Source organism: Trichomonas vaginalis, chromosome IV (assembly GCF_026262505.1).
Source record: "Trichomonas vaginalis G3 chromosome IV, whole genome shotgun sequence".
Taxonomy (NCBI): domain Eukaryota; phylum Parabasalia; order Trichomonadida; family Trichomonadidae; genus Trichomonas; species Trichomonas vaginalis.
This window is the reverse complement of record NC_067206.1, coordinates 33753906-33766389: the sequence shown is the minus strand read 5'-3', so window position 1 is coordinate 33766389 and position 12484 is coordinate 33753906. Positions and strand designations below refer to the sequence as shown.

Genomic DNA, 12484 nt, shown 5'->3' with positions numbered 1-12484 from the left:
GAAATAAGTCTGACATTGACTTGACAAGGTATGGAATTTACAATTCAATTGAAACAATTGTCAATGAACCTTGTATTCTTACATGTCTCAGGAACTCTGGTCTTGTTACAGAAGAGAAGATGAAGTACCTTGAGTCATGTGTGAAGACAAGGTACATTCTCAGAGGTCAATTGGCAAAAATTGCACCGTTGGCAAATGTCAATATCCGAGTCAACATACCGACTGAGAAAGGTTCTTCACATGACGACTATGTTGTTGAGTTCAATTTACCATGGTTGAAGATTGTACTTGTCCACAACCACTTCATGTTGAACGAAAGTCTTACACACCCATTCTTTGGTAAAAGTAAGTGCAACATTGTCAGAGCTGTAAACATTCTTTTCGAGAAAGGTTTGTTGGAACCAATTCCAGATGACAAGCTGACAGAAAGTTTTGTACCAAAAGACGAAACAAACTTTTCACTGTTAGCAAGACCAAAAGTTGTTCCAGACAAAGTTCTAGTACAAAAGAAGTACACAGTTCCAAAAGGAGTTGGATTGTTCGGATACCAACCTGAACCAGAAGAACTTCCAATGAGGTTGCAAGAACTTCAAGATGCTATAAACAAACTCCCATTGAGACATCCAATCGACGTCAAATTGTATTGGAGAGCATCTGAGTTAGGTCAGAAGGTTTTATATGAAACAGGTTGCTTCGACGATGTTTATGAGATAACAGGAGAAGTTTCTCAGAAGATAAGAGACTCACTTGAATTTCCACAAACTGGACCCATTGGATGCGACAAGTTCGACTCATACGAAAAAATATACTATGTCGACCTTAACGCTGCGTACATGAGGTTTGTCCAATATATTCCGACTGGAATTCCAAACGAAGATGGTGAGTTCTCGGGAAGGAACTATACAGTTGGAAAAGTCATACAACAACTGTATGATATTAGGAAAGCTTCAAACCCCAAACTTGCAATGACACTCAAATTGCTTATGAATTCGACATGGGGATATTCCATTAAGAAACCTCAAGAGATGAAGAGTAAACATTATGAGAAGGTCGACAACTTTGTTGAAAGGTTTTCTCCTTTTGTTTTGAAATACGAGTTCACCGAAGGTCAAAATGGCTTAGTAACCACAGTAAAACCTATTGTCGAACATTGGTCTTACCCTCAGTTCGCAAAGGCAGTCCTTGACAACTACAACAAATTTTTCTCAGAGGTTAAATCGAAAATTGTGGTATACTATGAGAACATTGATGCACTCATGACGAACGAGGAAGGGTATAACAAACTCATTGAAATGGGTTTAGTTGGTGAGAAAATGGGCTGTTTTAAGCTAGACAAGGTATTTTCCGAAGTTCATGTCCTCTCCAAGCGTAAGTACTGGGCCATACTTGAAGACGGCACAGAAATAAAACATTGCATGAAATAAAACATTGCATGAAGTAAAACATTGCATACCATTTTAAAACGTTTTTTAAAACCATATATTTTTACATATATTAAATGTTTCAGGTTGAAAAACAAAGAACAAAAGTAGCAGATACAAAACCGTTAGACTATATCTTTACAAACGCCGGTAGGACTATTTCAGATGAAGAAATTTCATCCCGTTCATACAGGTTTGACTATCCAATTCGTTGGCTTCAAAGTCCTTCAGATGCAAAGGCAATAGGATTTAGAAGAGTTTTGTTTTCAAATAGAACGAACGCTTTTATGTTCGCAGTATATTTTCATGGGCAGTATGAAGGTTCTGATGGTCTAATAGACAAATTTGACGAAATGAGAATCTTTACAGTTCGTTCAGACGAAAGTCTTGAGAAAACTCTAAATGACTTTCAAACTCAAATAAACAAATACTACTGGGAATTTCAAGAAAAATACGACTCTTTACTAAATGGAACATACTATCTGAAACTAGAATATGACAAGATGAACTCCACAGTTTCATTTCAAAGGATTGAAATTAACCCTCCAAGAAGTACACAGTTTTTATTTTGGGAAGTAGACAAACGTTCTTGGGCACAATTTCTTCGGTTACTAAACCAGAACGAACCATTGCCACCTGACGGTCCGTTTAAATTTATACGCCCACCAACAGATTTGACAGTTTATAGAAACGTGTTTGACCCTCAAAATGTTATGTGTCATGCAAGTTTCAGTTCAAGCAACAACAGTTTTCTTTGTATTGGTAAGGACTTTTATGACCTTACCTCTAAATTCTACGAACCACCTAGTAACAGTTTCTCTGACTTTCAAGTTTGGTTCACAACAAACGGTGTGCAGCATATTATTCCATTGTACTATGACTTTTATCTCGAATTGTCTTTCATATACGACTACGGAAAAGTGCTGAAAAAGTATTGAAAAATATATTTTAGGGTAGATGTTTTTTTAGGTGTGCCTATGTGCCTATGTGCCTCGGTCAAATGAACTTCTCTTAAAATTACTGACAACATGACATTTTGACAACATCGTAGAAAACACACAAAACTCTTGAATTTTATATAAAAAGCAACCCGCGGAATTCCGCGGGTTGGTATATTCTTCACAAAATGCTTGTTTTGAGGTCGAGCCACAAACGGATGTCCGACGGTTAAGCCACAAACGGATGTCCGACGGTTAAGCCACTCAAAAATATATTTTATTTTTATTGTACGTACTGAAATGACAGTCGAAGCAAAAACGTTCACGAACAAATCTAATGGCGAAACATTCACAAAAGGCACTTACAACGGTATTGAAGTCTTACGTAGAGACAAGGATGGTTATATAAATGCAACAAAGATATGTCAGCAGTTTGGGAAAGACTTTAGAAGGTTGTTGGAAAATAAGTCCTGGGAAGAGTATTTTAAGGCATTTTGTGAAGAATATACCAACCCGCGGAATTCCGCGGGTTGCTTTTTATATAAAATTCATGCAGGAATTCCCGATGAAATCAAACAGGTTAGAGGAACGTATGTAGACCCAAGACTCGTAAACTATATAGCAATGTGGGCTTCTCCAAAATATTGTATAGCAGTTGGAAAAATTCTGGACTCCATAGACAAGAAAGTTCATGAGAAATTAGATGAAGAAGAACTTGAAGATACAGCAGAGAATGCTAAACCTTTGTTCGAACAAGAAGTTAGAAAAATGCATGAAAAACAAATAGAACATGAACGTGAGATATGTTCTGGTTATAGAGATTCTCCATACGAACTAGACCAATGGGAACAAGAAGATTTAAAGAGAGAATTTAGAGAATATGAACTCGCTAAGATAGCATTAGAAGCTGCAGAAAAGAAGTTAAAAGTTTGGGGTCGTTTTGTACAAAAATATTGTGAGTAAATGAACCATTTTTTTCGACAAAAATATATTTTAGGGTAGAAGGGTATATCTACCCCGTTTTCTACCCTCTTTTCTACCCTCGTAGAAAACACACAAAACTCGTTCATTTTGTGCTGAAATAAAATAAAGGTAGTCCCACCAAAAAATATTTTTTTATTTTTATTGTAAGAACATGTCAGCAACAACAGCACCAAACTCGTTAGTCATGAACCCAACTTCTATGTTAGTAGAGATGAAAAGCTTCATTCCTTCTTCATATACTTTCGAAACAGAAATCCAGAAGATAAAGCAAGAACTTCTCCAAGGAGATCTAAACTGTAGTGCGAAAGATGAAACAAATGAACAGTATCTTTATGAAATGCAGGATATTATTGACCATCTACCTAAACTTCCTGAAATACAACAACAAAAGCTCACTATTCCAGAATTCGATGAAATAGAAGTGAAACCATCTGACTCAGTTGAAATAAAGAAGTTCATACGTAATGTAAACTATGAGTTTCTTGGATTTCATTACAACCACAAAGACTGCGATATGGTATATTTCATTGACATATATAAATCTGAAGAATTTAAGACCTACGACAACTTTGTTTCGTTAGTTGCTGAGTGTGTCTTGCAGATAAGAGATAAAGATAGAAGAGGTAAGGTATGGAACCAACAGATAAAACCAGCAGCCTTTGAGTTAAAGAAGACCATCTACGCCTTACTTGTTTTAGCAGGACAAATTTCAGAATATAACGCAAAAATGAACTCACAATGTTCAAAATGTAAAGCAGCAACAAGGAAATATAACTACTCCGTCAAAGAGATAGAAAGAATGAGAAAAGACCATACTGACTTAAAGAAAGAAGTAGAGAAACCAGCAGAAGATAAAATGGACATGTTGACATTTCTGAACAAAAACTATCCAACTGCTAACGATTTCCTTCTTTCAGATGTCAAGAAGAAATATAAAGAAACCTTCGGCATAGTTAAAATTTTTGATATCCTTCGTGAAGAAATAGAAGCTACAAAACTGTTTAAAGTCATGAACCATCACAACATATACCATGTAAAACGCTTGTAAATAGTTATGGTAGAAATGAGGGTAGAAAACGGGGTAGATATACCCTTCTACCCTAAAATATATTTTTATTGAATTCTGTATAAAATTCTGAGTAAAATGACATATGGAACACATACTTTTTCAGTAAGGACATATGGGGTAGAAATGAGGGTAGAAAACGGGGTAGATATACCCTTCTACCCTAAAATATATTTTTGTCTGATTTACGCTCATTACGAAGAAGTCTTGACAAAACATTTACGAAGAAGTATATTTCCTGTGTTGTTGTCAAAATGTCATGTTGTCACACTTTTTCAGAGAAGTTCATTTAACCGAGTGACCTGGTCGCCTAAAATATATTTTATTGAATTCTGAGTAAAATGACCAAATTTCATGAATTTCCTTAAGATAGAAAATAAAAGCTAGTTTTTTTAAAATATTTTTTTTTATTTTGTATGTAAGAACAGGAAATGTCAAACACTGAGTTTGAAACAGTTAGAAAGATAGACAATGACACCAAAGTGGTTAGAATAGGTGATTTAAACGTAAGATACTCAAAGAAATACAACAAATATTCTTTGTCAGACATTTTATCTCCATTTGGAAAAAAAACAAACCACTGGGTTAAAATTGCTTCTACTCAGAAAATTTTGACAAGAAATCCTGAGCTTATGATATCGGTAAGATTTCATGGAACTACAGCATATCTTATAGACAAAAGTCTTATACCAGTAGTTTTGTTCTGGATTGACCCAGTTGTTGGATATAATTTCATAACATATGGTTCATTCGATACTGAACGTTGCAGTGAAGGCTTACTTTATATCGTTCAGAAACCGAAGGACTTCAATACAAAGAGATATAAGATAGGAAGAACATTTAATATAACTAAAAGATATGACAGTACAGTCAATAGAGTTAAGGTTGTGTTTGTAAATGATATGAGAGCTGCTGAAACAGAACTGCTTGAAGTTTTTGAGAAAATGTATGGTGCTCCCACGAAAGGTAAAGAAACGTTTGAAGTAGATGAGATAGATAGTGCTATAAAATTATTTGACGAAGTTGCTGAAAAATACATGTAAAGCGTTTATTTTTGGTCTTTTGTGAAAGTCAGAAAAAATAACGCTAATTTTATTTTTTTTTATTTTTTTATCCGGAATATAAAGACAGATATGTCAACAACAGAGAACACAACAACTGCTATCGTTCATGAAGCTATAAATGAAGAATATGAGTGGGTTCAGTTTAACAAACAACTCCGTCTCATTCGTTCGGTCAAAGACGATATGTACCAAATGCAAAGTATTTTGACAGCATGTTTTGCTCCAGACACTAAGCTTCCTAAAGACTGGTTTAGGAACCAAAGCACACAAGAACTTTTGAGCGAAGCACAGCGAGACATACTTTTTTCTGAAAACAGTGAAGAACAGCGAGTGGGAGGGAAACCCCAGTCGCCAAAACTCTATGAAAATCGTGAAAAATTGCCAAACGGTTTGAGAGGATATTATGTACATAGACTTCTTGTAAATGCTGTTGCAATGTGGGCTTCACCTCGTTATGCTTGGAATATTTACAGACTTCTTGACGAAATTCATAGACAAGAACGTGAAGAGCTAGAGAACAAGCTTGAAGCAAAAGACAAAAGCCTTCAGAAAAGAATACCACGTTCGGTACCAAAAGGAAAGGAAAAGAACTATAAGTATATGATTTACACTGAAGAGATGGAAAATGAAGAAGACAGAGATATGGTTATGTTGCATTTAGTCAGAAGAAACAACAAAAGCTTTTACGACCTTGCTAAGATTTACAAATCTGACAGAAATTGGTTCTATCGCGAAAACTTACCGATTTCAATGACCCCAAATGAAGATGTGAAACAAATAGTTCAAGATACGTTACCTCAAACACACTATGATATTAAAGGTTGTACAATACTTACCTTCAAAGAAGATTTGCCATTGTTAAAGGAAAAAATAACAGAGTATTTTGACAACTTCAAACAAGTAGAGTAGATGAACCATTTATTTTTACGCTTGACTTCAGATGGCTCAGGTAGCTCTATAAGGTCAATTGTCTTGTCCGAGTCCTTCTGGCATTCCGAGTCCTTCCATCCGACAAGAAAAGTCCTTCCTTCCGACAGGAAAAAGTTCTTCCCGACAACTGGAAAAAAATTTCCCGACAACTGGAAAAAAATTTCCCGACAACTGGAAAAAAATTTCCCGACGACAGGAAAAAAATTTCCAGTTGTCCGTCCGTAAACCATTCAAATTTTCGAAAATTGAGAACTTTTTTCCATCCGACAGGAAAATTTTTTCCATCCGACAGGAAAATTTTTTCCATCCGACAGGAAAATTTTTTCCATCCAACAGGACACAAACGGATGACTGACGTTCCTCTTCCTGAATGTCTTCCAAAGCCAGAAGAACCGACAGCCCCAGCACCACAACAGACTTACTAAGACTAAACACTTACATTTTTCAAGCTTGACTTTTTACAATTTGAACTTTGTTCGCGTAGATGTGAATTCTGAAAGAAGTATGAGGGTCTTGTATGACTTTGTACTTCTCCCAGAGTTCATGTCTGTCAAACTTACCTGCCATGGACTCTTTCATAAGTTCCATGAAATCGTCTTCGGACAATCCAGGGAAAAGTATGATATCAGTAAGTATTCTTTTAACATCCTTACTTAAACTCTTTGCTGTCTGTACACAAATGACAACTGAGATGTTAAAGTGTCTGAGCTTCTTAAGAATTCGACACATATCTTGTTCTCTATTCTTTAACAAAGGATGAGAAGCAAAGTCATCTAAGATAAGAAGACATCTATGAGGGTATGTCTTCCAATCGTAAGATTGCAATTTCTTCGAAATGTATTCTATCTCTTTCTGTTTGTTTCGGAAGTGTTTCTTCTCTAATATTCTCTGCATTTCCTCATTTGGGTCTTTAAACTTCGAGTTTATATACTCATTTATAGCATTGTACTTCAAAACTCTTCTTTGGTACTTCTTTATCCAATCTAACAACTCAGAGTCTTTTATACATACTAACTTAGACTTTTTTATAATATCTTTGAACGAATTGACGGTTTGGTCAAATTGACCAGAAGTACTACAAATAACAACTAACTCATAGAATGGGTTCTTCTCATCTAGTTCTTGTTGTTGTGCAGCCATTTTAAGATAAGTGAAAGTCTTACCCGACCCAGGTGGTGCGATTAGACCTGTTATACCATTCTGAGCAAATAGGAACTTGTCATGTATGGGTTTTATCTGAGCATTTTCTAACTTCCTCTTGTTCTTGTTTAAAACATTCTCAAATTTCTTGTCAATGTCAGCAAACTTTTTTTCTAACATATTTTTAGAAAAATTAAAATTTTTATCTTTTTGAAAATGTCTAGCGATTTCGCTATCTATATTCGAGACAAACTTTTTGACAGCAAAACATCTGTCGACCATAAAATCTTACATAGTGTAAACAAGAAAGGTGAATTTGTTCTAAAGTTCTGTTTCTGGGAATATGACAAGAACCATAAAACATTAAGCAGAGAAGTCTTAAAATTTGTCAATGACAGACTTGTTGACAGAGATGACGCCGATTGGAAAGCTGAAGTCCAACAAAAGTTCTTAGAATGCAAAGAAGACACATGCGCTGTTCTTGAAGATGAAATAGAAAACAGAATAGAAGAGCTATTAAAGGACAAAGACCTTTTACAAAAATATGGTTCTGAGAAGTTTGACATAACTCCACCAGAGAAGAAGAAGAAGAGAGAAAGAAAGAAAAGAAAGTAGAAGAAGAGAAGAAAGAACCTGAACCAGAGAAAAAGAAATTTGACATGTAAAAATAAAATTTTATTTTTAGAACATTTCTGGGTCAATGTCAATGTTCTCTTCCTCTTTAGGAGCAAACACTGGTTTAGACTCTAAAATCTTTTTACCCAATTTACCTTGAACTTCAACTATCTTAGACTCATAATATTCATAGTCGTCTGCTTTCTTTGGTTCATAAGGTATAACAAGTTTGTATGCTTTGCCTTCTTTAAGGTTTGAGAACCTTCTGTCAAAATTTTCTTTGACTGCTAACAAACCTTCTATGTCTAAGTCTTCAAATTTCGCACCATTTTTAGTCACAATAGCAAACTTAACTGGTTCGATGTTCCAAACTTTGTCAAATGTAGACTTTTCAAAATGGTAGAAGTAAACATTCAAATATGCGAATGGGTCTAGTTCTTCTTTGACTTCTGTCATGTACTTGTTTACTGAGATGAATTTTGCCATCTTTTCTATCGGATAAAAAAATATTTTTTTAAAATTTACTCAGAAAAATTTTTCTTTGTATATACGCCGTTCTGAACATCTAAAAGATTTTTGACATTTGCCAAGAATGTTCGTTTAGACGCTGTCATATAACCATACTCTTGGCAATATTGTTTATATTCATCGTACAATGACCTTTCATCCAAACACTCAAAGTTAGTCTCATCTATAAACAGTTCATAAACACTCTTGTTTTGCTTCTAACAATGTTTGTCTTTCTTCGGTATATGGAATTTGTCTTGGATTGAACTTAGAAATATCTAATGTCATAAAATATGAGAACAAGTGGTTGTAAAAGTCAGATGTCAAAGTTTCTGACAAAGCGTCAAAATATTCTGTATCTTGCATATGAGAATCTGACGTTCTGACAACTACATATCTTCTGTCAGAACTTTCTAACTTCATCGGAACGGCGTTGTTTGAAACCATAATGAAATTTGCAACATTTTCACAAACTCTTTGGTCTTTATATTTTCTTTCAACAACTCCAACTTTGTCTGTTATAAGACTCTTCAAAGCATCTGAGTTTAAAACCTTTGTTGTATCTATACTTTGAAGTTCGTTACATACTATAAGTTTCATATTCTCTATTGAGGAGTTAAATTTACCGCAGATGTTTTCTAAGTTTGTCATATTCGGGTTCGAATAGCCCTCTAACAGTTTGCACAAAATATCTGTAAAGAAAGTGTTCTTACCTGTTCCTTGTTTTCCAATTATAATGAGAGCCGTTTCATTTTTAGCACTTGGATGTTGTAAGATGTTTGCAAACCAACATAAGATATACTCATAAACCTTTTCGTTTCCATTGCATATAATTTCTTTGACATGGTCTAACCAAGCTTCTATAATATTTTCTTTCCATTCTACTTGTTCATATTTATATCCAGTGAAGATAGAATAGAAGTTTGGAGAAGGTGTATAAAACTTTATACCACGAACTGAAAAATCTTCAAGTTTTGACAATAAGATATCCCAAGCATCTAACATCTTCATGCCAACTTGTACAACTTTTATTTTCTTAAGTTTCTGTTTACATTCTTGTTCTGAAACTATGGTTGCTCTTGGTTTGTTAAAGACAACATCCCATTCTTTCATAACATAACATTCTGGGGCAGAGTCGACATAAATGACTAAACGTTTCAAATTCTCGACTGCTTTGTTATAGTCTCTAAATGGACACATATTTCTGAAGGCTTGGAAGTCATAAAAATCTGAAACATCTATTCTGTACATTTTTATAAAAAATAAAAAAAAATATTTTTTTATTCTTGACTTTGTTGTTGCATTTGTTCCATTTGTTCCATTTGTTGTTCTTGAGCTATTTGTTGTTGAAGTTGTTCTTGTAATACAATACTTTCACCGGTTGCATCTTCCAATTCGAAACTTTCTGCCGTCATTGACAAATACATAGGACATAAAAGTTTTACAGGAACAAAGTTTGCGTCAACTAAGGTTAAGTTTATGTTTGCTAAAGTGTTTGAGTTCACTAAAGCTGAAAACTCTGCATTCGAATGAACAATAGGCAAACCAGCAGAGAAAGTGTTGTTTATACGCATGAGTATCTTTTGGTCATAGTAGTTTCTGTCGACATTCGAATAGCACTTTGAACCTAAGTTTGAAACAATATATAAAATAGGTGTACTTAAAGTCAATGGAACAGACATTCCTTGTATGACACCTTTTCCTGTTATAGGAAACTGTTGGTAGTAAAAACCAGATATAAGTTTTGTATTATAGCTCATATCGTTTATACTAAACTCAGTCGGACATCCAAACATAATGAAACCTGCTCTAGTTGCAGCACATGTTACATCCGTCCTTAAAGTATTAAATAAGTCAACAAAACCTGTTGGTGGTATATCTGAGTAAGTATCTTCAAAGAAGTATTTTTTACCATTCACAACAACAAAGTCTTCTGGTGTCAAAAGAGCAAAACAGGCTTTAGTCGTCATCGTGTTTAAAGTTAGTTTACAATATCGTCCTTGAGGACTTTGTAAGTTTGTTGTTATAGAATTATATGACTCAGGGTTTTTTAGTCGTAATAGTATAACCACTATGTCTTCTGCCATTTACTTAGCAAGTAAATTTTTAATGAAATGTTGTGGTCGTCAAATATTTTTATGACGTCTGGGAAACTATATTTTAAGTTCAACGTTTCACCTCCTTTCATAACGTATATCTTGTCAATGACATTATATGAAACACCACAGCAAGCAATGTCGGGTTCTATTTCTTTGATGTTTATATCGTCTGCCTCTGTCAAAAGTTTCAATAGTTCTTTCAAGACTTCATGAGGTGCAATGACATATGAGTTCACTTTTACAGGGTTGTGTTCGACAAGTTTAACATTATACTTAAAGCTTGACAAATCTTCTCCTGAGTTTGAAGTTTTCTTTCAGTTGTTGGTAGTCGTTTCGAATATCTGCAACAGAACTTAAGTCTCTGCTAACTTCAGGATATGTTGGTTGTGTTCTTTTACAGGAACTATTGTTATACCATCTTCGTCTTCGTATGGTTTCCCCACTTCACATCTCTTTCTTTGACATTGACAAAACACTTTGACTGTTTGTTTGAGTTGGTGAATTTAACTTCACATCTGCCATCGCCATTAAACCTTTTGAAACACTTACGCTTCTATTTTTCGGAAATGACATTTTACTTAGAATAAAAGATGGACGTATTTGAGTATCTCTTCGAATTGAAGCAAAACAAAGTTTACACACACAAACAATACAAGTTCATTGACAGAGTAGTTCTTTACACAAACAATGGAAAATGTTATAGAATAGCAGTCTTTGCTGAACCAAATATTTTCATAAAGCAAAGAAAGTTGGTATAACCGAGATGGTGAAAGTTCTTGAAGCAGACAAAAATATAACAACAAAACTGACCGATATTTCTAAAGGTAAGTTTATAATACAATATTATATCAAAACTGGCGTACTGTCAATATTTGACGGAGAGAATCAGTTCAAGAACAACTTACTGACCTGCTGCCAAAATCTGCTCTATGGAAGCTGTCGTTATGCCAATCTGAGGAGCCCAGCAGGTTTCATCGAACGAATCTTCAAAAGAGCATCTTCTGTGAAAAGTGCTATTGGTTTTGTAAACTTCTTTGCTCTCAGTTCATCTGGACCGTCTCTGTACCAGTATATTGTATTTGAACTGTACCAAAGTTGAAATACCACCATAAAGTCTTCTGAGTCAGCAAATGGAATGCCAAGCCAAAAGTTTGAACGGTCTCCATTTGTATATTGAGTTTTTTGACCTCCTGTATGAGTCCATACTTTCACATATGGCATAATAGAACTTTGCATTTCAGGGTTAATGTTTGTTGTGAAGTTGTTGTTAAAGTTCATAGCATCTAATGTCAAGTTGTATGACCTCATATCCTCAACTGTAGAATATTCTTCTCTTGGATAGTATTTGCCATCTATGTTTATATGGTATTTAATACCAGGGTTGTAGAAGCAAGAATAGTCATTTTATAGTTCGTCTGAACAGTACAAACATAGTATCTGCATGTTTCATTGCAGTTGTTAAAGCAATATCTGTTCTTGCACCTGGGTCAGCACTTTGGTTTCCAACTTCACCTGCAAAGTCTTTGACAGATATTTGGTGTATAGGGACAAATAAGCGGAACTGCAATATATTTGGCAGCTAAAGCATTTTGAAATATTGGGTCCAACATATAGACTGCAAGTCTGCTTTCTATTCTCTTGCATTCAAACTTTTCGCATGTGAACTTAACTGGGTCCAAGCATCTCCAGCAGCATTGAAATAATAGTTTACTTCAGTGTT

The 12484-nt window shown here is 34.7% G+C and overlaps 9 protein-coding genes and 2 pseudogenes across 11 annotated transcripts, besides 1 other annotated feature; 7 read left to right on the top strand and 4 right to left on the bottom strand.

The window, feature by feature from the left end:
• Window positions 1-12484: part of a mobile genetic element that runs on past both edges of the window.
• TVAGG3_0216800 (DNA/RNA polymerases family) lies at window positions 834-1424 on the top strand (the record flags this gene model as incomplete). Its single annotated transcript, XM_051226841.1, has 1 exon — window positions 834-1424. One exon carries the CDS (start codon window positions 834-836, stop codon window positions 1422-1424), a length of 591 nt encoding a protein of 196 aa, XP_051111827.1.
• Window positions 1499-2359, top strand: TVAGG3_0216790 (uncharacterized protein; the record flags this gene model as incomplete). The annotated part of the gene is made up of 1 exon (XM_051226840.1): window positions 1499-2359. The coding sequence occupies one exon, from the start codon at window positions 1499-1501 to the stop codon at window positions 2357-2359; it is 861 nt and encodes a 286-aa protein (XP_051111826.1).
• TVAGG3_0216780 (uncharacterized protein) lies at window positions 2918-3322 on the top strand (the record flags this gene model as incomplete). Its single annotated transcript, XM_051226839.1, has 1 exon — window positions 2918-3322. A coding segment is annotated over one exon (405 nt), but the record flags the coding sequence as incomplete, so codon positions are not given.
• TVAGG3_0216770 (organellar and viral DNA polymerase type B) lies at window positions 3495-4391 on the top strand (the record flags this gene model as incomplete). Its single annotated transcript, XM_051226838.1, has 1 exon — window positions 3495-4391. The coding sequence occupies one exon, from the start codon at window positions 3495-3497 to the stop codon at window positions 4389-4391; it is 897 nt and encodes a 298-aa protein (XP_051111824.1).
• Window positions 5975-6382, top strand: TVAGG3_0216760 (uncharacterized protein; the record flags this gene model as incomplete). Its single annotated transcript, XM_051226837.1, has 1 exon — window positions 5975-6382. A coding segment is annotated over one exon (408 nt), but the record flags the coding sequence as incomplete, so codon positions are not given.
• Window positions 6383-6628, top strand: TVAGG3_0216750 (uncharacterized protein; the record flags this gene model as incomplete). Its single annotated transcript, XM_051226836.1, has 1 exon — window positions 6383-6628. One exon carries the CDS (start codon window positions 6383-6385, stop codon window positions 6626-6628), a length of 246 nt encoding a protein of 81 aa, XP_051111822.1.
• On the bottom strand, window positions 6848-7297 carry TVAGG3_0216740 (protein of unknown function, DUF4106 family; the record flags this gene model as incomplete). The annotated part of the gene is made up of 1 exon (XM_051226835.1): window positions 6848-7297. One exon carries the CDS (start codon window positions 7295-7297, stop codon window positions 6848-6850), a length of 450 nt encoding a protein of 149 aa, XP_051111821.1.
• Window positions 7760-8208, top strand: TVAGG3_0216730 (annotated as a pseudogene). Its single transcript has one exon. A coding segment is annotated over exon 1 (449 nt).
• On the bottom strand, window positions 8225-8644 carry TVAGG3_0216720 (protein of unknown function, DUF4108 family; the record flags this gene model as incomplete). Its single annotated transcript, XM_051226834.1, has 1 exon — window positions 8225-8644. The coding sequence occupies one exon, from the start codon at window positions 8642-8644 to the stop codon at window positions 8225-8227; it is 420 nt and encodes a 139-aa protein (XP_051111820.1).
• TVAGG3_0216710 lies at window positions 8680-9916 on the bottom strand (annotated as a pseudogene). Its single transcript has one exon. A coding segment is annotated over exon 1 (1237 nt).
• TVAGG3_0216700 (uncharacterized protein) lies at window positions 9946-10239 on the bottom strand (the record flags this gene model as incomplete). Its single annotated transcript, XM_051226833.1, has 1 exon — window positions 9946-10239. The coding sequence occupies one exon, from the start codon at window positions 10237-10239 to the stop codon at window positions 9946-9948; it is 294 nt and encodes a 97-aa protein (XP_051111819.1).